This window comes from Akebia trifoliata, unplaced genomic scaffold (genome assembly GCF_017979445.1).
Source record: "Akebia trifoliata isolate Shusen 1 unplaced genomic scaffold, ASM1797944v1 Contig00886, whole genome shotgun sequence".
In the NCBI taxonomy this organism is placed as follows: Eukaryota; Viridiplantae; Streptophyta; class Magnoliopsida; order Ranunculales; family Lardizabalaceae; genus Akebia; species Akebia trifoliata.
The window spans coordinates 1-24,860 of record NW_028237303.1 but is presented as its reverse complement, the minus strand read 5'-3'; the positions used below and the strand labels follow the sequence as shown (position 1 = coordinate 24,860).

General features: G+C 34.6%; 4 protein-coding genes across 10 annotated transcripts; 2 read left to right on the top strand and 2 right to left on the bottom strand.

Moving 5' to 3' along the window:
* Window positions 1–20: 20 nt before the first annotated feature.
* Window positions 21–4,991, bottom strand: LOC147380906 (rust resistance kinase Lr10-like). Its single transcript, XM_086431086.1, has 3 exons — window positions 4,153–4,991; window positions 1,366–1,395; window positions 21–1,269 (listed from the first exon to the last, which is right to left on the bottom strand). The coding sequence occupies exons 1-3, from the start codon at window positions 4,880–4,882 to the stop codon at window positions 212–214; spliced, it is 1,818 nt and encodes a 605-aa protein (XP_086287212.1). The 5' UTR covers window positions 4,883–4,991; the 3' UTR covers window positions 21–211.
* A 5,669-nt stretch (window positions 4,992–10,660) lies between these two features.
* On the top strand, window positions 10,661–13,224 carry LOC147380905 (uncharacterized). Of its 7 annotated transcripts, none has more exons than XM_086431087.1 (4): window positions 10,661–10,774; window positions 10,963–11,071; window positions 11,146–11,189; window positions 11,936–12,198. In XM_086431087.1, the coding sequence occupies exons 1-4, from the start codon at window positions 10,676–10,678 to the stop codon at window positions 12,182–12,184; spliced, it is 501 nt and encodes a 166-aa protein (XP_086287213.1). In that variant the 5' UTR covers window positions 10,661–10,675; the 3' UTR covers window positions 12,185–12,198. The 7 variants fall into 7 exon arrangements, 1 of the variants encoding a protein (XP_086287213.1); XR_015174957.1 differs by having other exon boundaries at window positions 10,758–10,774; window positions 10,963–11,040; window positions 11,119–11,189; XR_015174954.1 differs by lacking the exon at window positions 10,661–10,774 and adding an exon at window positions 13,050–13,224 and having other exon boundaries at window positions 10,897–11,189; window positions 11,936–12,049.
* Window positions 13,225–13,877: 653 nt separating this feature from the next.
* On the top strand, window positions 13,878–15,361 carry LOC147380904 (protein DETOXIFICATION 45, chloroplastic-like). Its single transcript, XM_086431089.1, has 3 exons — window positions 13,878–13,999; window positions 14,898–15,041; window positions 15,194–15,361. Exons 1-3 carry the CDS (start codon window positions 13,918–13,920, stop codon window positions 15,334–15,336), a joined length of 369 nt encoding a protein of 122 aa, XP_086287215.1. The 5' UTR covers window positions 13,878–13,917; the 3' UTR covers window positions 15,337–15,361.
* Window positions 15,362–21,884: 6,523 nt separating this feature from the next.
* LOC147380903 (dihydrolipoyllysine-residue acetyltransferase component 4 of pyruvate dehydrogenase complex, chloroplastic-like) lies at window positions 21,885–23,236 on the bottom strand. The gene is made up of 2 exons (XM_086431090.1): window positions 22,209–23,236; window positions 21,885–22,123 (listed from the first exon to the last, which is right to left on the bottom strand). Exons 1-2 carry the CDS (start codon window positions 23,081–23,083, stop codon window positions 22,120–22,122), a joined length of 879 nt encoding a protein of 292 aa, XP_086287216.1. The 5' UTR covers window positions 23,084–23,236; the 3' UTR covers window positions 21,885–22,119.
* Window positions 23,237–24,860: the final 1,624 nt, after the last annotated feature.

The window sequence follows — 24,860 nt, the reverse complement described above, 5'->3', positions numbered from 1 at the left end:
TCATATTTTGTTATTTTATACTTTTGTTATTTTTATTTTTATTTAAATTTCTAAAAAGAGGAAACATATACAACTCATAAATGCAAAGTACAATCACTTTATCCTACTCAATTCCTACGAGGCTTGGATATCTCCTACTACCACAGATGTATTCATCTTATTGTTATACATAAATAGCAAACACTTTACCATAGAGTAAGGTTGCACTGTTCTAAGGATCACTAGAAGAAAAAAATGGCTTGGGAGGAATTTTTAAGCTTTGCAAGTCCCCTTCCAGCATTCGGACCACCAATGTCATGGAGGGACGGTCAACCGGACTCCATTGAATGCACCATAGCGCTATAATTGCAAGCTTTTTCATGATCTCATCATCTCCTTCTATCTGAGTGAGTAATTCTAGATTTTTCCCTTGAATTAATTGCTCATATATCCATTCTGGAAAATAAATTTGGCTGTGATTTTCAACTGTGATATCTAAATTCTTCCTTCCACCAACTATCTCCAACATCAACATTCCAAAGCTATAAACATCAGATTTGTAGGAAACCGTTCCAAAGTTCCTCGAGAAGAGCTCGGGTGCAATGTAACCAGTAGTTCCCCTAGCAGCTGTCATGGAGACAATGCTTTGGTCCTTGGAGCATAACTTAGCAAGCCCAAAATCAGAAATCCTTGGCTGGAAATTATGGTCTAGTAAAACATTGTGAGGCTTGATATCAAAATGGAGGATGCGTTGGTCACACCCTTGGTGCAAATATTCAATCCCACGAGCAATGCCAATCGCAATTTCTTGCATCTTCTCCCAAGTAAATGGTCTATGAATTGTGTTACCTTCTTTTGCTAAAATGAATTTCTCTAGTGATCCATTAGGCATGAATTCATAGATGAGAGCGCATCTAGTTCTTTCTGAACAGAACCCAAGAAGGCGAACTACATTGACGTGATGAATCCTACCGATAGTTGCCACTTCATTGACAAAATTTGCTCGATTTCCATTAGAAATCTCGAGCATCTTGACCGCCACTAGGAATCCATTGTGAAGCTTTCCTTTGTACACACATCCAAAACCCCCTTGCCCCAATTTGTGTTTAAATTTGTTGGTCATCTTCTTAATATCTACAAAAGTATATCTCGTCGGGTTGAAGGTCTTGTAGTTTGTTAGGAACCTTTCGACCATCAGCTCAGTTTTCTTTTGTTGTTCACTTTTCCGATACAAGTATAAAACAATAAGTAATATTGATAATAAAATGATGGCGCCTCCCATGCTTGTGCCTATAAATACCCAAAAGAGGTAATTAACACCAATATAATAATTTGTAGTACTTGAGAAAAATTTTTAAATGAATTTGCAATAGTTAAGGAGTTAACCTATGATCAATGGGGCATGAGAATGAGAACCTGGAGAAAATAGAAATGAAGAGTTAGTATAATTTAGTCATAGTGTCTAACCGTCTATAATGTAATCTATAAATATTACATAACAGCATATATTTATGCATAAATAGTGAATATCTTAAACATAAATTAAAGTCAAAATAAAAATTTATAATAATAATAATAATAAAAGTTGTTTTTCCAAAATATTATTTCTAAAAGTTATTACTTTTGGTTAAATAGTGAAATCATTAAATAGTAAAATACTTATCATAAGATGGTTTTGGTTGACCAAATCCCCTTCAACAAAATCATAATCTATATTCATAAAAAATAATACATATTCCCATGAAAAGGATGGAAACACACTACAAAAGCAATTCATTTTATTACAGATCTTTCGAATCGTCATCACATTTAATTTTCATATAAATCCTATTTGAGTTATTGTATTTGTATCCTAACTCTTCTAATCCGATTATACTATGTCATCACATCCATTATTTTCTACCAGTACTCCCCAAAAAAACTTTTTTTTTTAATGCAAAAATGATAAGGTATCTATGATTATTGTTGCACAATGACATTTCTGAAATAAATGTTACTTGGTGAAAGAGTTGGGATCCCACCATTAAAATATGAAATATAACGGTTGAATAGATCTTAGGGATATGCATTATGTATCCTCAAGATACATCTTTTATCCCAATTTCATGTTCCAACTATGGAGATCGTGTGTTTGCTTATGAATTTTTTCATGAGTCTATAGTCTTTACAAAAATGGTGCACAATTACCATCATACCCCTTAGCTTGTTTTCCCTGAAAGTAAAATAATAAAGATTGCTTTTCATAAGCAATTAAAAAATATTTGCTATATCTACATGCATTCCTATCGGGTTGTAACTTCAGTGAGTGGGAGGTAAACCCTGGCCCAACCTAACTTATGGTAGAACCCTCAACCCGAACTTAACTCCCCACGATCATTGGGCTTGAAATCATTTACCCAAGCTCAACTTGAGCTTGAGCTTTTAAAATTGGGTTGAGTTCGGGTTAACCCTAGTAAAGTAATTTTTGGTGGGTTGAATGGATTGGGCTAGTTGAATTAACCTAATTACATTTTAATGAACAAATAATTTTTTTTATATCTTAAATGAGAAATATCACTCTAAAAACAAAACTAATTGATTATATATAAACACATATACAAAGAAAACTGAATATATATATATAATATATATATATATATATTATATATATATATATATATATATATAGAAAGAAATAATTAAAAAATATTTTAAAAAGAAATATTATTTTATAATTAATATAAAATATTGATATATTAACATAAAACATCGGGTCTAGATTAAGTTTGGTTGCCCGAACCCTTAACCCGAGCTCAACATGAAGTGAGGTTGGGTTGAGATATTTTAATTCAGACTCAACTCATCTTCTACATAACTTATTTCAAGATCGCCTATAAATTGGGTTGAGTTCGGGTCAGCCCATTCAGGTTGCAACCCTAGGGTCAATTGGAATGTATTTGGATGATCCTAATTAATATACATTAAGTAGTTCTTAACAGGATGATCAGTGATCACTGTCAACAAAATCAGTTGGCTCTAACATACCTAAATACGTGTCTATGTTAAAAAAATAAAACAAAGAAAAAGGAAAATGACTTTTAGACCAAAAGGTCTCAGTATGGACCAATCAAGACCCAAAATTTGAAACGTTACCCTTTGAAGGACTTTTCCCAAGTTCCGTCATAATTAATAACACAAAATACCCCCAAATACCCTGAACATACTAAATTATCAATTTATTTTTAAATATCTAATAAATTACACAAGATACCCTTGAAACTGTTTTCATGTCTCCCTCTTCCTCTACTATATTAATCTTGAAAAACACTTCCATCAGTAAATTTGTAAGATTTGAAATCTTACTAAGGGTCGTTGAGCTCAAATGGATTGCCTCATTGGCAATCCAACACCACAACCCTCTAGATTTCATGGAAAAACTAAGATAAAAAATTTCAAAATGCAAATTTTTTTTAGGCTTGATCCTAGGTTTTTGAAAATGAACACATACTGAACACCCACCAAACTTGAAAATTTAATAGAATTTTATCCTCTACGAAAGAAAAGTCTGTCAAAGGTTAACGTTTTCTATACAAAATAAAAAAAAAAGGAAGGAATTTTGGTGGACATCGACTCACACTTGGCTGATGCAGAGGTGCATACAAAACCAAACCATAGATGCTTTTCACTCAATAGTCCATGAAAATAATTTATGGCTCATATATAAATAAAAAAAATAAATGAACTAAAGTAATGGTTTAGTGAAGGAAGATCCTAGAGGGATTTTGTATTTCATTATGTATCACATTGCATTGATGGGGTGGCCATAAATGTGTTTACCCGAGATACGAGTGAAAATCATATATGATTATTATCTTCGCACCTCCTCCTAACTGCAGTGTGAAACACATTTAAAAATGAAGTCTATTTAATGAATAAGTTGTGCTAGAGAGATTTTAAAATTCACTTCGTTTCACACTTTGTTAACTCGATGAAAAGCATCGAGGTTTCCCTACCCACATCCATCATTCCATCCTCGTCGGCAAAGCGTGAAATGGAGTGAATACTAAAGTCACTTCAGCGTTTTGGTTAATAAATTGTCAAAAATTCAACTCCTAATGAGTTATAATTTTTTGCAATGTGTCAAACCGAGTAGATCTAATAATAGAATAGAAGAAAATAAATGGGGATACTTACTACTAGGGACGACTATATGACGACAGATAGTTCCGTTCCTTGCGCTGTTTAATCCACAATGATTTCCCTTCTTTTCACAGATTTTGCAGCTCTCTGATCCATTCCACCCAACCACGATCTCTCGTGTTTTGAGGAGCATCTCATTTACCTCAATCCTAGCTCTTTTAATTATGGGGCAATTCAAAGGCAGGTCATATGGGTAGTAGTAGGTCTCCAGAAAGACAAAAGCTGGATTACCATCACTACTGAGGCAATTGATTGGGCCAATTATTTCACCATGGTTTGTACTGACTGTCGTACTTTTAGGACATTTCATTATGATAAAATCAGACGCAGACTCGGTGAAATTGAAGACAGAACTTGACAAGTTGATGTTGAGAAGGCTTCGCAAAGGGCATGTATCATTTTTATCGATGATGGAGACGAAGTTATTAAGATAATCGATTTTACGGATATAGAAGTCACCCGAGAAAGGAAGGTGGAGGAGGGTCTCGTTACCTAAGCATGATAATTCAAATCCTTTAAGGCCACAAAACGATTGATGGGTATTATTGAGTCGGAATGGAAATCTGATTTCAGGTCCTTCAGGGCTGCATCTTTTCGATGGGCACTCTGTAAAGAAAGTTTCATTATCTTTATCTCCTGAAGTTTCAGGTGGGGGATACGATGAAGCTAAGATGTGGAGACAAGAAGAGGAGAGTAAAAGTAAGATGCTTAGATTTGGAGACATGAAGAGTGTCGGAAAGAGAACGAATATTAATCCTCCTCTGTGTGTATCCGTTTGTGAAAGAGAGATGGTTTCAAATAAAAATCATCAAGAATTATAAGAAAATAGAGTGAGAAACGAAGTCAAAGTCAATTAAAGAAGAGTGGAAGATAGATTTAAGTGATACAGGTGGGCTGATTTTTTTTTCTCACATCCCAACAGCCGTTTGACATGTGGAGCAAATGAAATCAGCGATAGAGAGAGATTCTCTCCTGCCCATAGTGAAAATAAGAAAATTTTACGAGAACTTGTGACATTCAAAAACATGATCCGATGCAATGGGTCATAGAGGATATAATTATATAAATTAAAAAAAAATAGTTATTTTTTACTGTTGATTTTTTGTTTTGTTTTGTTTTGTTTTATTAATTTTTTTTTTGTTAATTTGGGTGTTTGGTAGCCATTCATTTTTAATACCTTGGATCAAACTCAAAAAATAAAAAATAAAAAAATTTAATTTTAAATATGAATATTTACAAGAAATCTAGAAGGTTTTATTGTTAGATTGTCAATGTGATAGTCAATGTGGGTCCAACGACCCTTTCTAAAATTTGAAATCTTAAAAATTAAAAAGACAATTACTCCAAAGATCTATTTTGGAAAATATATACCAAAAAATCCCTTATGAAAAAAATGTGGACTCTTTAGTACTCATTTTATCAAATATTAGTCTAAAAAGGATTTTTGAAGCAAAAACATATAATTACCCTTTCAACAAATTTTGAGCTTTAAAGTGCCCTTTAAACCACTTTGTAATGTTGTTAAAAAGATATTTCAAGTATTTTTCTTTAAAAAATCTTCAAAAGATCCTTAATAGGTAAATATGTTATTAATTAGTATTTAAATGGTATGTATTCTTTTCTAGGGGACTAATCAGTACATATACTCAATAAAGAGTCCCTCTCAGTCATTATCCCAAAATTAAATCTATGAGCAACGGAAGTACTGGCAAGAGGGAAATTTTCGCTCTATTGTTCATGTCATGTGCGCCACATGAGCAAAAAAATCACTCATACAGGTGCAAGGTGTTATCTTTTAAGGGTTTTATTAATGTGTACGTTAGGACATTAGAACATAATCCCAAAGTCGAAGAACAGGTTTAAAACTGCAAGGGAAAACTTCAGACAAAAAAAAGTAGAAAAAAGGAAGAAAAAAAAAAAACACAAAACAGAAGAGATGTAAACTATATAAAAAATTATGAATACCATATAAAATACTAAAAATTATAATGCCAAAACAAAATTTACCCATTAACATATATTTTAATCAAAATAACACCCTATTAAAAATAAAAAATAAATACATCAAAATATGATCATCAAATCTCAAATTCTTATACTTATGAATCACCAAATTTTATTATGTATAAAACCCCGCATTAAAAAAAAGAAACAGTTTAGTTTTTTTTTTTTCTTTTATGTTTTAAAGAAACATGTTTAAAAGGTAAAAAACGTGACTTTTTGAAAAAATCGTAATTTTTTTTATTATTTTAATTGTCTGAGGTGCAAATACACCTGGGAAATTGGAATATGACGGTATTTTGGTATAGACAAAATTTTGTAGGTGCAATTTTGATACAAAATTCAATTTCCCAGGTGTATTTATGACTACTGTTGATAAATACCCATCTTTTAATTAGGAGATCAATATTGTATAAATATTTTTAAGAAACAATTACTGAAATAACTATATATTTTTCTTGAAATATTGACGCGACATTTTTTTTTTCACAAAATGAGGAATGCTAATCTCCAACACCTTATGAGGACTTAGCATCCTCTACTATATTTTGTTTCCAATAATACACCTACCCATTTGTCATTAAGTCCGACTAGCCTCACTAAGTTAGTAAGGATTTCACCTTTACTAGGGGGTCCAAGGGCTCATCTCGTGAAATTCAAAAATATGATTTGATGCTTTAGTTTTGTAGAGGACAAAATTCTACAAATTTTGAAAAAAAGAAATTGAAAAAAGTTATTTTCCACCTTTGAACTTTAATTTTAATACTGGAGTACGTGGAAGTTTAGTAGCCTTTCATTTTCAAAAGCTTGGATCAAACCTAAAGGAAATATATTTTTTATTTTTATTTATTTATTTTTTTTATCTAAGTTTTTCGACGAAATCTAAAGAATTGTGGTGTTGGATTGCTAATGTGATAAATCTATTTGAGCAAAACGACCATTAGTAAGGCTTAAAAACTCTTACTAAGTTAATAAGGAGAATGTTTCTTATTGTCTTTTAGTGGAAAGATAAGATTATGTTGGTCTTTAACATAAGATCGAGCAGCGAAAAACTGACTCGAAACCAATACAATTAGTTATTACATCATATCCTTATAAGAACTCCCATTGAGGCATCTTGAAAACTTGAAGCTTGCTTCCGAACAAAAATACATTAACATCATGAAGATATATGCGACAACTTCCTTGTGTGGCCTTTCTTAGTCCTTTCATGATAAGTCTTAGCTATATGGAATTCTATGAAACGTGTAGGGTCCTTTTCAGAAAGACATCTGTGGACCTCTGCCCACTAATTGTCACTTGTGACTTGGAAATTTCTCTCTTGCTTGCAACAAAGAAAAATGAGACATGGTGGACCTGTAGCAGATCAGGATCATTGAATGGAATACCAACCAGGTTACTGTGGTCTGGCATGACCATCTATATTATTTAGAGAGCTGCAATTGGCATCCTAATTTTTACCCATTACACCCCAATTAAAATATGAAGAAAATAATTGAATGATTTAGAATAAGTAAACGTTGGGGTCCACTAGAAAAGCCCTCGTATTTTTCTTTTGTTAGATTTATATTTTTTGGATTTAGGATTTTATATGATTCTAATCATAATTGTAAACAGCTATTGCAATTGTTTGAACAAGTGTTATAGTGTTTTGTAATGTTGGGATTATAATTTGAGCCAAACCTTTGTAATGTTTGAATGGTGTGCTTTAATCTTTAAGTGAGGTGTCATAAATAAATAATGGTGGGGTGTCATAAATAATTTAAGAAATTGGGATGTAATAAGTAAAAGTTTGGGTGTCAATAGAAGCTCTCATTATTTATTGTGGTGGTAAATTTGTCATATAGCATACCACCATCCATGGTCACCTCATCAAGATTTTTAACATCATCATCAGCAACTAGATTTAGTTCATTTGGCAACTAGACAGCCAACTCAAGCCAGGTTCTCATGGTCGTGCTCGTAGAGATTGTTTTGATTAGGCACTGGAAGACTGAACCTAAGAGTAAGCTTGGAGTAACTCAAAAACACACACACATGCAAAATAACACAGGAGGGCAATAGCGATATAGAAAAGCCTATAGGCGATTTCATTAATATGATGGCAACTACAGAGCCTCAATACATGGCAAATTGTATGCTCGAGACATGTAATTGGCACAACCTGACGTGAACTCCTAATTTTTTTTTTGTATGGGAACCAAACAATTAGTTTCTTAAAAGGATTGTAATGTTACTTAAAAAGAAATAATGTTGAAATTGATAAATCGATTAACAATCAAATTGGATTTTCAATTTTGTTGGTTAAGTGGTTTCTTAATCTAGCTAGTGGAGAGATACCCTCCAAATTTCACTCCTATTTCTGTGACGAGTGGAAATTAGAAGACCAATATCTATATATAATGAACGGGGTGGCATCCGCCCTATACACACGTTTTCCAAATTTTGTTGCTCCAATTGCTTACATTGTATGTAGAATCACTACGTGAAAATCATAAAAATTATTTAAAAAAAAATGTTGGGCTTGGCCCGACGATTTTTAGAAATTTAAATTTGACGGGCGGGGCCCACGAAATTTAGAGAAAGTTGTATAAATTTTTTTTCGTCTCTCTCTCACGCTCACTGTCTCTCTCTGATCTGCGATTTTCTCTCCTCTTTGTCTGGTTCGTGAGAATCTCACCCGTTTGGAGAATCTCCCTCTGATCTGCGATTTCCTTCTCTCTCTCTCTCTCTCTGGTTCGTGAGTCTCACCCGATTGTGAGAATCTCTCTCTGTGTCCTCTCCCTCGATCACATCTCTCTCTACAATCTCTCTCTATATCTGATCTCGCGATCTCTCAACATTGAAAATGAAATAGTGAAGATGAGATCTAGGGTTAACTGGAGCCTACATTTCTAGAAGACATTATTAGGGCTTTTTGCATTCTAGACAACGAGATCTGGATACTGAAGGCAAGAGAATTTCTTTGGATTTCTAGGGTTTATGCCTTCCGTTTTTTACGATTCCAACACTTAGCTTTTGTTTGTTTGATATTGAAGGAGAGTTGATGAAACAAATCTCTAGTTGAATTTTTTCAAGCAGAAGATCAAAGAGAACCAGAGAAGATCAAGCTCAACAAAAAGTTCCCTTACGTTGATTGTTGAGGTGAGTGATCATCCACGTTTTCAATCAGATGTTTTTTATTATCTTATACGGTTTGGATAATTCAAAGTTCAATAAAAAAAATTTAGTTGTTTAATGCCAAATGCACTTTTGCCTCTCCTCTCACTTAAAGAACCCTGATATATTAATCGAGATATTTGTAATCGGATTTTGATGGTGCTTGATCCAGAAATTATCTTAATAATTGTAATTTTTTGTGTACTTACCTGATTTACTGAAATAACATTGTCGGGGTGAATTGATTCTCCGATACATTTGTAAATCTTTTCCTTCATTGGGTTTCATCGAAGGTTTGAAAAATCAGAAGTTTTATTGTAGGATCTAGTATGTATATAATAGGGTTCAGGGATCAAACAAGCAGAAAAACGAATTTTTACTCACTCAATAGGGGATTTGCCTCCTTAGAACTTGGTTATTTTCATTAAATTGTTTAGGCTTCTTAGAGTCAATTACATCCTTATATAATCCCAATGAAACAATCCTAATGGGAATTAAATCCCTCAAAGGAACAATCCTATCTAAAGCAAATAAATAGAAACCTAATAGAGAAACAATTCCCCTATTAAAGTAACTATCGAAAGAGAGAACGATTAGGAAAATATTGGGAGAATCCTAACACTATATTAAGGAGTTTTACTGGTCAGAGAGAGAGCTAGGGAATATGTTGGCAATGACTTTATATTTGCTTCCAAATTACTAGCAGTGGTATTGTTTATGTTTCTAATGCTTCGACGATGGATTGAAAACTTAGATTGGCATATCATAAGGTTTCTTTTGTGGTGGTCACAGGTATCTATGTCCCCTTCTCTATCCCCTTCTTTCATTTTAGTCCACCTTTCATTTTTATTTTCTTCATACTAGTTCATGTAATGTTTTCTACTATGTTGTCACATGAATTGCCTGAATGGAAATAAAGAAAATCAATTCACATATTATGTCTTTGAGAATTCATGTAATCAATGAGCAGTGTGCTGCATACTTAAAAGACAAATCATAATTCCAAGCTAACCATGGGATTTCCATTATAATTCTACCTATAAGCTCAAAGGGTAGGAGGTCAGAAAGATATCTGCAGTTGCTCCCCCTAGTTTCTATAGGAAAACATTGCATTAGATGCAGTAATACCAAGAGAGAATTCATAGACATAAAAAAAAGAGACCATTATGGACTCATTTATATAGTTTGAAGGTGACTTGTAATGGTATCATTAGCAATAACCCAAAGGCACCCTAATTGTTACCAAAAACTTGGGACGAATCCATTTATTTGGATAAATTCAATATTTATGTGGGAATATGAACTTGACTATTTCTCATGCTATTTTCTTTCTTTTTATTTTTATAATTTTGTGGTAATGTGTTTCTTCAATCAATTTGTGAGTAGCAAAATTAAAGCAGAAAGGAAGGTTCGTCCCGATCATCCCTATAAAGAATTTTTATTCATATTGAAGCATGTAAGTTCTTGTCAATTAATGGTAAATTATATACATTTGGTGAAGGTATCGACCAATACGTTTACTAGAGTAGTGATTAGATAGTTTTTAATTTGGTGAAGGTTCAACCATTGGTACCCCAATAATCAATTTTTTATTATGGATATGCCTTTTCGTCTGATGGCGACTAAATCAGCCTTTTTTTACAGGTCCGTGTAATAATCGTCAAATTAGCTGACAAATTACATAACATGCATACTCTTTCATACTTGCCTGAGCATAAGCAAGTAATGAAATTCTTGGTTTGGTATTTAATAGGTGATCCCTTCTTGTCTTTTATTCAAGCATTATTACTCTGTATGCAGTCCAACATTGCAATGGAGACATTGCAGGTCTTTGCACCTCTAGCAAAGCTACTAAGATGTATCAGATTAAGGTACGTCCATGCCTGCCCTTTTTGAAACCTTGGTTCTTATTTTCTGCTTTGGTTCCCTGATACACACCTTTTCACATTCCAACCCATATGTTAAACATTGGCTGTGGAGGAGAATGTCTAGGTGTAGTCCTCTCAAATGTTGTCAAATCACCCTGCAATGTGGTTACATGCTTACTAAACTCTGATTTTCCATGTTCCAGGCTGAGAAAATTTTAATGAGAAAAATTGACGATGTTCAATTTTTAGATCTTGTGATAGTAAAAACTGAAGTTCACTCGGTATGCAAGAACCCTACAGGTTAGGACATAAACCTCATTCCAACTAAAATTTCTCTCGCTCAGCTTTAATTAGTGAAGTAATCTTGCTCATACTCATGATTTATGCACACATAAGGTTTTATTCAGAAACTTTTGTAGAAGTGCATATATGCGTAGAATATACTACTAAACCATTTGAGACCTGAATGAATGCTTAGCTCATCCACGATTTCAATGGAAAACTTTTGAGAATAAACAAAATATAATTACTTATTACTTCAGATACTACATGGCTGCAGATAGACACATGAGCAGACTTCGTAACATGCACAACACTAAATAATTAGATTTAGTTGCTTTACTTTTCTTTTTAAGACACAATTTGTGTGATTTCGGTGTAATACTTTTAAACATATTGAGATGTGTTGAACCAAATTATTGATTTAGAAACATTTTCCTCCCCGTAACATTTCAAGAACTATTTTTTAGGTCGAGTTGGAGGACCCTGTTGAGAACATTGGTGCTAAGTTGGTAAGGCAGGCTGGGGATGTGACAACCACCTCTGTTGTTCTTGCACAAGGTCTGATTGCCGAAGGTGTTAAGGTTTGTGAAGCATTCCTCTTACCTGATTATCTTAATTGGATCAAATCCAAACTTGTAAACTTTTCCATGGATGTGCATTCCTTCGGGCTAATAAAAGCCACTTACATTATCCAATCATTTGGAGCACAGAAGTAAAGGTGAATTATTGACATTGTGAGATTCCTTTATGAAAGTATGTTCTTTTTAATACTCACACACAAGTATGATCTTTCATTTTGAAAGACTTTGTTGGGCATCTTGCAAGCAACAAGTTAAGATTTTGTTTGCAAGTGAGAATCGCAAGGTGAATTTTTTGTTCTAATGGAAACTCACCACTGTTAAGGTCCATGGGCCTAACTCAACCTCAAAACCATGGTTATAAGGTGAGGGTTGCCTCTCCTTATATACCGCACAGATTAGACTCCCACAAGCAATGTGAGACTGTCATTCTAACAGCCACAAGAGGCAACCACCTTTGCTGCATTGTGATATTAGGATCTTATCATCACTCTTGTTTTAACATTGTAGGAGACATCATATCATACTCACATCTCTGGGTCCGGACTTACATGGTGGTAAGCATAGCTAGGCATGGTTTATGGTTATGGTATCGAATATTGACACTCAACGACTTTAAACAAACTTAGTTAATTTGCACCTTAAAAAAAAGTAATAATAAAATACTTAAAAGAATTAATCCATTGTTTTTTAGGAGGGTTCTTTTTTAATATTTTTATTTAAACGTCATCGGATGTCATGATTTAAGTAGATATCTACTTAGTCGTATTGTGTGGGTGCTAATGGATAAACGTCATCGAAATGTCACGATTTAATTAGATATTTCCAAGTATTGATGGTTGCCTTGAATTTGGCTTCATCTATATTCTATAACATGGCTTGATGTTTGACCTGTTTTCATCCCAATTATTAGTTTATATATATATATATATATATATATATATATATATATATATATATATATATACTAATCCTACCATCATTTCAATCCCCCATGTCCAAGAACACATGTGAAGTTGAAGATTCTATTACTTATCACCAGCTTGATGATTTGTGCATGGGCTTGCTTGAATTCTTCCATACACTTGCGCCTTTGTACAAGAGAGTAGTTTTCTTTCTCCCTTGATCTCCACACTAGGCTTTGTGATGGACCCTCTTGTGCTATCAAGAGATGAGTCTGGGGAGGACTGATGTCCTAATCATTCTGGCACTCAGACCATCATAAATCAAACTAAGTAGCTAAATTTCATAGTGCATGGCAAAATATAGAGAAGACAAATCAAGGGAGTTATTAGAAACAGAGGAGGAGAGCCCAAGGCAGAAAATTGTTATCAAAGAGGAGAAAGTGGTGGTTGCATCTAGATGCATGCAAAGTGTTACCGTTTCAAATTCGAATTCAAAAAGAAATGGAACCGATTGCACAAACATTGGGAAGATCAATGGGATTGAAAATGGTGGGCCTAGTAAGAAGGTTGGATCATCAAAAACCATGGAAGAAGCTATAGGGCAGGTATGATTCCAGCCTGATACATAAATACATTAAATATTTACAAATTTTTATTAGAAAATTTTACATTTGATAAGTGTAAACATGATTTAACAATGATAATTAGTATTGCGTGTCACAGACACGGCCAACAACTCCTGCCCGCAATCAATCTGATGCCACCGCTAGAACAAAGGCAGACATCGTTGGAGCCAACATTAAAGAGACATCGATCCTTTCAAAGGGCTTAACTCCCAAGCAAATCACAACTAAACAGGAGAACCTCAACTTGGGTGTGTTTCTCAGATAATGGAAACAAAAATAGAACAAAAGATACTCTTTCTGGGGTTCTCTACCTGCCAATCTTGTGAAGCCTGGGAAACGTATGTTGTCTCTTTTCCCATTCTTCATAATTGCAATGTTAGTCCTGCCGGTCAATCGAATTCTCATAGTATCAACTTATAAAGGTACTCACTTTCTAACTTAACCTCATTGAGCATGTGAGCTGGTGGGCTTGTCTAACTAGAATGTTGGAATTTCTGGATACATTCTGTTTCTTTTCTTCTATGTTTAACTTGTTTATTCAATAACATAACCATTATGCATGCCTTTTCTTTATTCAATAACAGCTTGCTTCAACCATTCTACTTTGTAATGAGAACCATCAAATAACTTGTGACCCACTTCATTAGAGTAATGATTCTTCAGCAACGTACCTTTATAAGTTGAGATGATGCATGCTGATTCTTCAGCATGAGTAGTTCATGAATTTGGTGGATTACATATCTTCAATAGTATAATAATGATTCTTTATCATGTGGAATGGGATATAGATAGAGATACCTGACAACCTCTCGGTGTTTGTAAGTTGAAAAACTAAATTACGTGAAGTTTTTACCGATCATTTAAAAAAAAAAAAATAGAAAAAAGAAAAAAGAAAAAAGAAAAAAGAAAACCCTTCCCTGAAGTTGTTATGGTGAGTACCCTTATATTTGGTGTAATTTTACCTGATGAGATCTATGTTAGAAAAGTAAAGGAGATATGGCTTTAGACAAAATTGAATGGAGGAACATATATCCATATGGCTTTTGTGTGTCATTTGGCTGGTTTGGTTGCTACAAATTTAATTTTGTTCCAATTTTGATGTAGACAATTTGTTTCCTATGTTTGGGATTAGCTTACATATATGTATCCTGTTTTTTAGTTGTGTTGTCATTGACTCCCTGGATCAACCTATTGAATTTGTTTGCATAGTTATTTCCATGATTCTTACATTCTTCAAGTATGGAAGTTAAAATGCCAGGCATAAATTTAAGTCACCATCCAATAATTGAAAGATTTTACATTTCTGTTTGTGTTCAAGAGGTTCTGTGGAGTTAGCTTCAGCAGGTGTTTCTATATCAATCTTCAACATTATATCCAAGATATTCAATATTCCTCTCCTTAGTGTCGCGACTTCATTTGTAGCTGAAGACATTGCAAAAAATGCCAGCATGGACTCTGCCTCAGGTGAAGTTAAATTGATCCTTTAATGGCTTCCAAGGAACTCAACATGCCATCTTATATTGAGTTCACTACACATTTATGAAATACTTTTGGGACAACTGTCTATTTTTCTATCTTAATTTGAGCTGATTGGTGTGCTGATAGGAGTTTTTCAGGAGAAAGCAATAATGGTAGACCACTTGATGAAAAGACTGGAAGAAAGCAATTAGCATCTGTCTCTACTCCCTTATTTTTAGTTGTTGGAATTGGTATTTTGAGGCTTAGTCTTGTACTTGGGATCTGGATTGTTAGAGCCTAATTGCTTTTATTAAAGTTTGTTTAGTAATGGAATTTCAATATATAATAATGAATTTAGTGGTGTTTAATTTAATTTGGAGTTTGTTTTATGATTTTTCTTTTGTTTTTGATTTTTTTTTTATTATTTCGTTTATTATGATTGGTGAATTAGAGAATCATGCTATTGTTTGTTAAACCTCCAAATTCGACGGTCATACTCAATAGATTTTTGTTTGTTTTTTTTTAAGTTCATTCTCCAATAATTTGATAGTCCAGGGCCGTCAAAAAAAAATTCTACAAGAGAATATTTGACGGTAAGGTCCATCAAATTTCTCAAAATTTGATAGGCTAAGACCGTCAAATATGGGCCTTTTTCACATAGTGAATGCAGAGTATGTTAGAGTTATCACCGACCTACAATTATTGGATCGGTGGAATGGTTCCTAGATTAAATTAAATAGAGTTAGATTGAGATTCTATTGTGTTAGATTATGATTGTTTTTAATTAAATCGAGTTAGATTATTTTAAGAATTCTAGTTGAATTAGGAGTTTAATTTATTTTCTATATAAAGACACCGATAGCCATGATTTAGTATGTGTTAATTTTTGTCTAAAAAAATTAAAATTTTACATTATTTTATTATTCTCTCTCAACTTCTCTCCTTCATCTTCTAGGTGGTGTAGCATGTGACATGCTTCCTTCTTTCTTTATGTACCCCCAATAATAAAAGCTCATGAAAATTTCAACTCTGCTACATAGAAATCTTAAAATTGGTGTCAAAGCGGGATGATTCATTGGGAGAAAGTTGTCGGCACGGCTACGCAATGAGTTTGATTGAAGAAGATGACCGATGACTCGATTTTCTCATCTTCACGAAATATTAACAACTTTAACTATGATTTATGGAAATCATGTATAGAGTTGTACATGATGGGTCACAAGCTCTAAGACATGATGTGTGGAGACAACATGGTTCGACTAAAAGACCCTACATCGGAGACAAAGTGGAATGTCAAGGTTGGTAGAGTTCTTTATGCACTGAAGCAATCCGTAAATGATAACATGCTAATATATATTTCAGATACAAAGACACCAAAAGAGGCATGGGATATTTTTGCAGGTCTATTCTCAAAGAGAAACATGCATTGCCTTCAACTATTAAAAAATGAGATTGGAAGTCTAGAACAAGGAAAACTCTTGGTAGTAGAGTATTTCTTTCGTAGGAAGACTGCATGTAAGGAGTTGTCTATATTGGATCTAGAGAATAAAATCTCAGATTCCAAGATGAGGAGATTCTTTATCAGCAGTTTACGACGAGAGTACACGTCATGCGTGACAACTATTACCCAGTAGGCGACATAGCTTTCAGTGGATGAGTTGGAAAATCTGCTCATTAGTCACGAGATGGTGCCCGTTAAAAACGATATCTTGAAGATTGAAGATAACGAAGAAGCCATATTTTCTAAAGACTCCAAAAGAAAGTAGCAAGGCAAATTCAAATCCATTTTTTTAAAACCATTTTTGATGGGATTAGAAGTTTTAGAATGAGCTGATTTTTGGTGATGATGATCTCCTCACCGTAGAGATCATCCTCACAAAAAATCAGCCCATTCCAAAACTTCTAACCCATGTTTTGAAAAATGTTTTGCCAAAATGTTTGGTGCCGAACATTTCCCATATATATATAAATTGACTAAAGAAAACCCCTAAGATGAATTAGAGAGAATCTCAATATAGGTTATCTCCCAAGAAACGCTTAGTTTAATGTCTTCAGTTAGACCTATTTGAATCAAGACTCAAAACTTATAAACACTTGGGTTGCCTACCAATAAGTACTAAATTGTGTTTAGTGATCACTAATACATTTCAAAATGTATTATTCTTGATTTTATCAAAATGATCCTGATAACTTGACCAAGAAATCCTTAGCTTGACTGGGAGTTTGGTTCAAAATTTCCCTCTATGCATTGACTCAATTAGCATGAATTGAACAGTCGTCAGTCGTCTGTCCATGCAAAAAAAAGTGGACCAATTGTGCCTTGTTCGATCCTATGGTGACTATGAAGTCATTAAATCTTTCTCAAATTGGGAAAATTCATCATCTACTGGCCTACTAAAATTTCATAATGGCATTCTTAATTTTCTCAATTTTTGCCATAAGGTAGGATTTGGACATGAATTTCTTTTATAAATAGTCCCATATCGTGATTGAATTGGAGACTAAAGAATTTAGGTATGTTGCTGCATGATCTTATAGCGATAACGGGAATAGACAGAGTTTTACATTCTCTTCATCTAATTTTGATTCCTAAATATTTGACAGATAGTCCAATGTTTGTTGAGACAAGTAAATTTATTGTTCACTCTCAAACTGTGAAATTTAGGGATATATTACATATGAATATAAATTATTTATATATTCAAACACTCAATGCATATCAGACTGAAAGATGATTGTTTCAAAACCAATACAATTAGTTTTCACATCAGATTCTTATAAGAGAACTCCCATTGAAGCATCTTGAGAGTTGAAGCTTGCATCCAAACAAAAATGCATTAACATTATGAAAATATATGCGACGACTTCCTTGTGTGGTCTTTCTTAGTCCTTACATGAGAAGTCCTAGTTATATGGAATTCTATGGAACCGTGTAGGGTTCTTTTGTGAAAGACATCTGTGGTCCTCTGCCCACTAATATATCCTTGTGGCTTTAAACCGTTCTTGCTTGGAAGAAGGATCCTAATTTGACCTGAACCCGATTCATTGACAGCCTTATATTTCACCTACTTTCCAAGAAAGAAAAATGAGACATGGTGGACCCTATAGCAGATAAGGATCATTGAATGGTTGAGAAATTTAGAGAGCTGTAATTGGCATCGATATGAAGAAAATAATTAAATGGTTGAGAATAAGTAAATGTTGGGGTGCCATTAGAAAAGCTCTTGTAATTTTCTTTTACTAGATTTATATTTTTTGGGTTTAGAATTTTATTAGCCTAATCGCAATTGTAAACAACTACTGAAATTATTTGAACAAGGGTTAGAATGTTGAGATTATAATTTGTGCTAAACTTTTGTAATATTTGAATGGTGTGAGAAATTGGGGTGTAGTAAGTAAAAAATTGGGGTGCCATACGAGCTCTCATTATTATCATCACGTGCTTGATGAAGGTTGGGTTTCGGCACCAGATCAAGACTCTCCTTCATCAGTGTTTGCTAAGTCTTCTCTCTTTCCCCAAATGGAAATAGAAAATCTTCATGCGAATCATACTGGGCTTTGTTGGGTCCATATAATTCAAAAGTCCAACAACTTGGCCCATTAACAAGGACTCACAAAAAATATTTACAGGGACAGTTGGGAATTTTGTTCCTCAAAAGGGATATTTTCTCAAAAAAATCGTGGACTAATATGTTTTTTTTTTGAAAAAAATATTTTTTTTTGTTGGTCCAAACAAATTAGTTTCTTAATAAGGATTGTAGTGTTTCTTAAAAAGAATAATGTTGAAATTGAAAAATCGATTAACAATCAAATTGGATTTCCAATTTCATCTCGGTTGGGTGCTTTCCTAATTGAGCTAGTGGAGAGAGATCCTACAATTTCTATCCTATTTCTGTGACGAGTGGAAATTAGTAGACCTAATATCAATATATAACGAACGTGTTAGAATGGAGAGTAGTGGATCACATCTCTCTGGTTATGTACTACTATCTCTAGCGTACCATTTTGGTGGCAAATTTAACAGATTTTCTCTCGGACGCTCTGATTCTGTTCTTCAAAAATTAACCTCAATCACTAATCCTAATTTAAGCTTAACAAATAATTGCAAAATCTTTAGGACTCTAAACTTGTTTCTTGTATCCTTAAAAAGAGAGCTGTTATTGACACCCTAACTTTACTTATTATGCCCCAATTGAAAAGAAAAAAAAAAGGTAAATGAATGAGAAAAAGTAAAAGTTAGAGTGCAAATATAAAAACTCTCTCTTCTAATTTTTTTTTAGACATACTGAAGTTGTTTGAATGAATGCTACAAATTTTGTAATGTTGAGATTATAATTTTAGTCAAAGCTTTGTAATGTTTCAAGAATGTGTTTTAATCTTTAAGTGGGGTGTATAAATAATTAAGAATTTGGGGTGTAATAAGTAAATGTTGTGTTTCTGTTTTTTCAAAAATAACCTCAATCATTAACACTAATTTAGAGCAATAAATTAGATTACAAAATTTTTAGGACTCTAAACTCATCGTGTAAAATTAATTACTATTAAAAAAAACTTGTTTCTTTCTTTAAACAAATTAATACTAAAAAAAAATCTTAGTTTCTTGAATCTTAAGAAAGAGTACAAGTTCCAACGTCTACAATTAATTAATATTAAAATAATTTTTTTTCATTTCTTGGTTCTTTGATCCATGCTTATTGGGTTTTGAAACCCAACAATTGATATCAGAGCAAGGATCGAGTTCTCACATTTGATCGATTGAGAAAGTTGAATATTCAATTTTGATATTCTCAATTAGAGAGTGAAAGATTTTGAAAAAAAACCTTGGTTTTACCCATGATTTTGATGCCCAAATCAACTGTGGCATCGTCTTCTCAATCCCCCCATTAATGTTGTTGGGCCTACACCAATCCAAGGCACAGGAGGCCAGCCTATTTTTTATTCATGGTTAGCCCTGGTCATTTACCCAAGACGAGTCAAGGGGAAGATACTGAGGACCTTGGTCAATAGACCATGACTGAAGCCCAACAAATTTGTTGCACAGGATCCAAACCCGATCCATTCTACCAAATCGAACCTAGGTAGGACCTGATGCAAGATTTGATCCATGAACACTCCATTTGACCTGTTTGGATCCAATCTTGACATGATATGTTGACCCAATTTGACTATGGTCAAACGAAGTTGACTCATTGACTTGGTCGATCCTTCAATTGATTGGGTGGGATTAATTGATTTTGTTTTGAATTTCATTTGGGCTATGTTTATCATGCTTTGGTGAATCAACTTTTCAAGAATCCCTTTTCTTTTAAGGTTCGTTTTGTAAAATGATCCATAATCAATTTTTCCTAGAATCCATCTGTTTATGAATCATTTATGTTAGAGATCATTTCGATGCCCCATGTTAAATATTTTCTTAATCCATGCATTTTTGCAGATATTTCTGTGTAGTTAAACAAGCCAAATATTATATGATTTATCTTGTAAGTGCCCGGAGGCAATATATTGCAAATGAGGAGCAATTGTGCAAAATTGGGACTACTACACTCAAGGCATAAGAGGGAGAAAATCAAGTAAGGATGAAATACCACACCACCATGGCATGACCAATATGGGTGGTGACGCGGGTGGGAGATCATGACCTGCTCCTGCTCCTACTTGTTTGATGATGGAAATCAGTAATCTCACACATATACCAACCTTTGAATGTGCCAATTGGGCTATAAATACTCCTTAGGCTGTACTTTTAGAAAATGCCACAAATGTTAATAGATTAGGCTAATTTAAGGCTACATCTTCTTCCCCAATTCCCTATGATTTTCTACAATTTTGAGAGAGAGAGAGTGTGTGTACTTGAAGTTGCAATTAATGAAGAATTGTTTACTATATATATTTATTCTTCTTTCCTTCAATATCTCACAATGAAAAGTGATTAGATCCTTCCATTAGAGAGGTTTGTAGACACCACATTTTAGTCCGAATCATGTCAAGCGATCAAGAAAACATGTGTAAGAAGGATTTGATATAAGGGAACAACCACAAGATCCATGGGTCTTGTCAGAAAACCCGTATCCAACTCCTAAGCCCAATCTAATCATAAAATCAATCTCAAACTTGTCTAAACTCATTCATATTCCTAACTCAAGCCCAAATCCAACTCTTCAACCCTCAATAGCCCATGTGTACCAAGGTGGACACATGTCACCACCACACTACGTGAAAATCTCAAATTTTAATCAAAAAAATTGTTGGGCTTGGCCTGACAAATTTTAAAATCTAAAATTCTATGGCCTTTTGACCATGTTTTCAGTCTCTTTCTTGATTTTTCTCTCGATCTCATCTCTCTATCTCGATCGACCTCTCTCTTTCTCTTTATCTCTCTCGATAGACCTCTCCATCTCTCTCTCGACCAACCTCGCTCTTTCTCTCTCTCTTTATCTCGATCGACCTCTCCATCTCTCTTTCACAATCTCTCTTTCGATCGACCTCTCATTCTTTCTCTCGGTCTCCCTCGACTGATCTTATCTCCCACTCTATTTGATAGATCGATCTGTCCCCCTCGATAGATCTTATCTCCCATTCTATTTGATCGATCATTCTCAATCTAAATCTGATCCTCGTTTTATCTATATCTCATCTCTCATTTCTCGAAGTGGTCTATCGATCTCTCTACCTATCTCTGATAGCTCAAAGTAATCTCTCATCTCTCGATCACATTGGTCACAAAGAAACAGTTATCGACTGCATCACCTCATACAACAAGCCAAGAATCATTGCGACTTCGGGCTAAGTACTTTCTCTGATCCCTATTTTCTTTATATAGATTGTATTAAGGTGTTTTATCCAATATATTTAGATTTAGATTGAAGATTTGAGTAATCTTATTAAATGCAGACCGTGTTTGCATCTTGTAAAACAGAAGTAATGAGCCCTCCATTGATTGCCACCGCTACAACAATATTTATACTACCGTTATAGGTAAAACTCTTCCCATCTTTACAACTCGCATTCACAACCGGATGTTGTGCGAGTGCCATTGCTGCTGCTGCTTTCTCCAACAATGCAGTCATCGTCACCCCCTTAGGCTTCACCTGAAATTATCAAATTCATCTAATTCAAATCCCCAAATCCTATAAAACAGACTCAAATTTAACCAAAAACCAATAAAAATTGTACCTTTCATAGAGATAATCAAGAGCGTCAGTCATTACTGGGTACCCAACACGAAATGTTGGCACCGATAGGCTTTCTACCATGTTCTTCCACACTACAGATTGCATCGTTGTGAAAGGAATGACGGTTGAACCAGGAATTTCAGGAAGAGAAGCCAAAGCCGAGGGTTTTGGAGAAGCGACAATGGAGGGCTTGGGAGAAACTACATTGGGGACACTCACACTACTCTTAGAAGGAGAAATTCCGGCCGCAGCTTCGATATCTGCTGGAGTTATCCGACCGAAAGATCCGGACCCAATTACCGATCCAATATCAATTTTATGCTGTTTTGCAAGCTTTTTCACGAATGGGGTCGCAACTATCTTTCTTGACCCTTCGGAAACTGTCGGAGAAGTGGTTTTCGGAGAAGATGGCAATGGAGGTGAAGCAGAAGCAGAAGCAGGAGGTGGTGACGGAGATTGAGGAGGAGAAGAATCGATTTTTGAAGCTTTGGCTTTAGCTTCTGCGACTTCGTCTTCTGTTTCTGCAAGTAATCCAATTGGGGCACCAACAGGAGCGGTTTCGCCTTCACCGACAACAATTGCGGCGAGAATTCCATCGTAGAAAGTTTCGACATCCATATCGGCTTTATTGGATTCGACAACAATGACACTTTCACCTTTGGAGAGGATATCTCCTTCAGATTTTACCCAAGAAATGATCTTGCCTTCAATCATGGTGGAGCTAAGAGCAGGCATGAAGATCTCTTTGATTTTGTTGAGATCTTGCGATGGGGAATGAGATTGAGGATGGGAATGGAGGCCATTGGAGAAGGATGAAGAGAAGGATATTGCTGTTGTGGAGGTTGGGGAAACCCTAGAAAGGAGAAGAGACGCCATTAATGGATCTTTAACTCTATTTTTCTCCCTTGCTTTCTATTTCTCTGGTTCTGTTTCTTTGGAGAAAATGAGAGATTAAAAGTTGGCTTTAGAGGGATTTAGAAATTAGAATAGAGATAGAGAGAAGTGACGGAGAAGACAAGGTGATGTACACTGTTAGCATCGCCAAAGTTGTGTGAGTTAGGAAAAAGGTTGGTTACCCAATTGGACTTATTATGTGTCAATTGCTTGGTTTAGATGGATCGGATCGGTCGATCCAATAAGGATTCATAGAAATTGGACATTTTAATGCCATTTACTAGGGGTGTCAATGGATAGTCGAAATCCAAATTTGAATTCGAAAATTCGTATATTATCCGAAATTTTCGGATATCGGATTCGGATTCAGATGTTATTTTAAAATTTGAATGAGTTTCGGATACGAATTCGGATATTGTAAAATCCGATCTGATAATATCCGGTCCGATATAATATACATATTATGTATTCATGTTTTATAACAAAACTTTTATATATGTATATATAAGTGTCGTGTATGCATGTTATACAACAAAATAAAACTTTTTAACTTTATCTTCTCTCATGTCTCACCACACAAGGACCAGTAGCCATTAACGATCGGTGAGGGGGTTTTCGACTGTGAGTTCCATACCCATCGTCTTCTCCAGTTGACGACATCCAGATACACATTCTTTCTCTCTCTCTCTCGTCTCTCGGTAAAATCAGACCGACGGATCATAACCATCGTGACCGACGAGCTTCCAAAGATACTCTCTCTCTCTCACACACACACACAAAATAAAACCCTATTTTATCTGATTTTAAAATTGAAATAGTTAGAAGATTAAAAAACAAAATGAAAATCGATTTGTTTTTTTTTACCGATTGAGAATGATGGTATTTTATAACATTTTTTTTTTCGAATCGGATATCCGATACATTTTTTGAATTTGAATTCGAATGTTTAGTAGTGATATCTGATCGGATTCAGATTCGAATTCAGATATCATCATTTTTTTTTCAGATTCGAATTCGGATATAATACTATCCGATCGAATATCTATCTGTTGACAGTCCTCCCATTTACTATGGATGCAACTTAATATGGTTCAAACTAAGAGCCGAACCAATCTGTGATTTTTGGATTGAATTGGTTCGGTTTTAATTAAATAACGATTCGGTTTCGGATTAAAAAATTATAAATTGATAGGTTTGGATCGGTTTTCGGTTCCGTATTTGTATATAACTGAACCAAACCGAGAACCGAATCAAAATAATATAAACATTTTAAACCCTAACCCTTTACTCTCTATCTCTATCCCATCTCTGGCTCTCTGCGGCTGTGGCTGAGGCTGAGGCTGCGACTGCGACTGCGACCTTGACGCTCAACGGTGCGAGCCCTGACGGTGAGAGCGGTCGGTCCCTCCCTCCCTCTCTCTCTCTCTCTATTTGTACGACCTGTGATTGTAGATCGGTGCGTCTCTCTCTCTCTCTCTCGTTTGTCTCTGCAACCTGCGGTTGCCGATCGGTGCGTCTCTCTCTCTCTCGTCTTTATCGTCTCTGCGACCTACGGCTGCCGACCGTGCCTCTCTCTTTCTCTCTCTCTCTGTAAAGCTGGAAAACAAATTCAGAGAGATGAGAGTTCTCGTCGATCGGAAAAACGACTGAATTTGTTGACAACCGTAGAACCGAAGCGAACCGAACGGAGTGAAGATCGGTTTGGGCTGGTTCGGTTTTAAATTAATTCGGTTCGGTTTTGATTCTTATATAATGGAAC

Coding starts and splice junctions, on each gene's coding strand:
- LOC147380904 (XM_086431089.1), top strand. CDS start 13,918: ATGTTGTCTCTTTTCCCATTCTTCATAATTGCAATGTTAGTCCTGCCG. Junction 14,000..14,897: donor CATAGTATCAACTTATAAAG/GTACTCACTTTC, acceptor TGTGTTCAAGAG/GTTCTGTGGAGTTAGCTTCA. Junction 15,042..15,193: donor CAGCATGGACTCTGCCTCAG/GTGAAGTTAAAT, acceptor GGAGTTTTTCAG/GAGAAAGCAATAATGGTAGA.
- LOC147380905 (XM_086431087.1), top strand. CDS start 10,676: ATGTGTTTCTTCAATCAATTTGTGAGTAGCAAAATTAAAGCAGAAAGG. Junction 11,072..11,145: donor CTTGGTTTGGTATTTAATAG/GTGATCCCTTCT, acceptor GAGACATTGCAG/GTCTTTGCACCTCTAGCAAA. Junction 11,190..11,935: donor CTAAGATGTATCAGATTAAG/GTACGTCCATGC, acceptor ACTATTTTTTAG/GTCGAGTTGGAGGACCCTGT.
- LOC147380903 (XM_086431090.1), bottom strand. CDS start 23,083: ATGGCGTCTCTTCTCCTTTCTAGGGTTTCCCCAACCTCCACAACAGCA.
- LOC147380906 (XM_086431086.1), bottom strand. CDS start 4,882: ATGTCTCCAAATCTAAGCATCTTACTTTTACTCTCCTCTTCTTGTCTC. Junction 1,396..4,152: donor TCATATAGTCGTCCCTAGTA/GTAAGTATCCCC, acceptor TATTTTCTCCAG/GTTCTCATTCTCATGCCCCA. Junction 1,270..1,365: donor TCATGCCCCATTGATCATAG/GTTAACTCCTTA, acceptor GGGTATTTATAG/GCACAAGCATGGGAGGCGCC.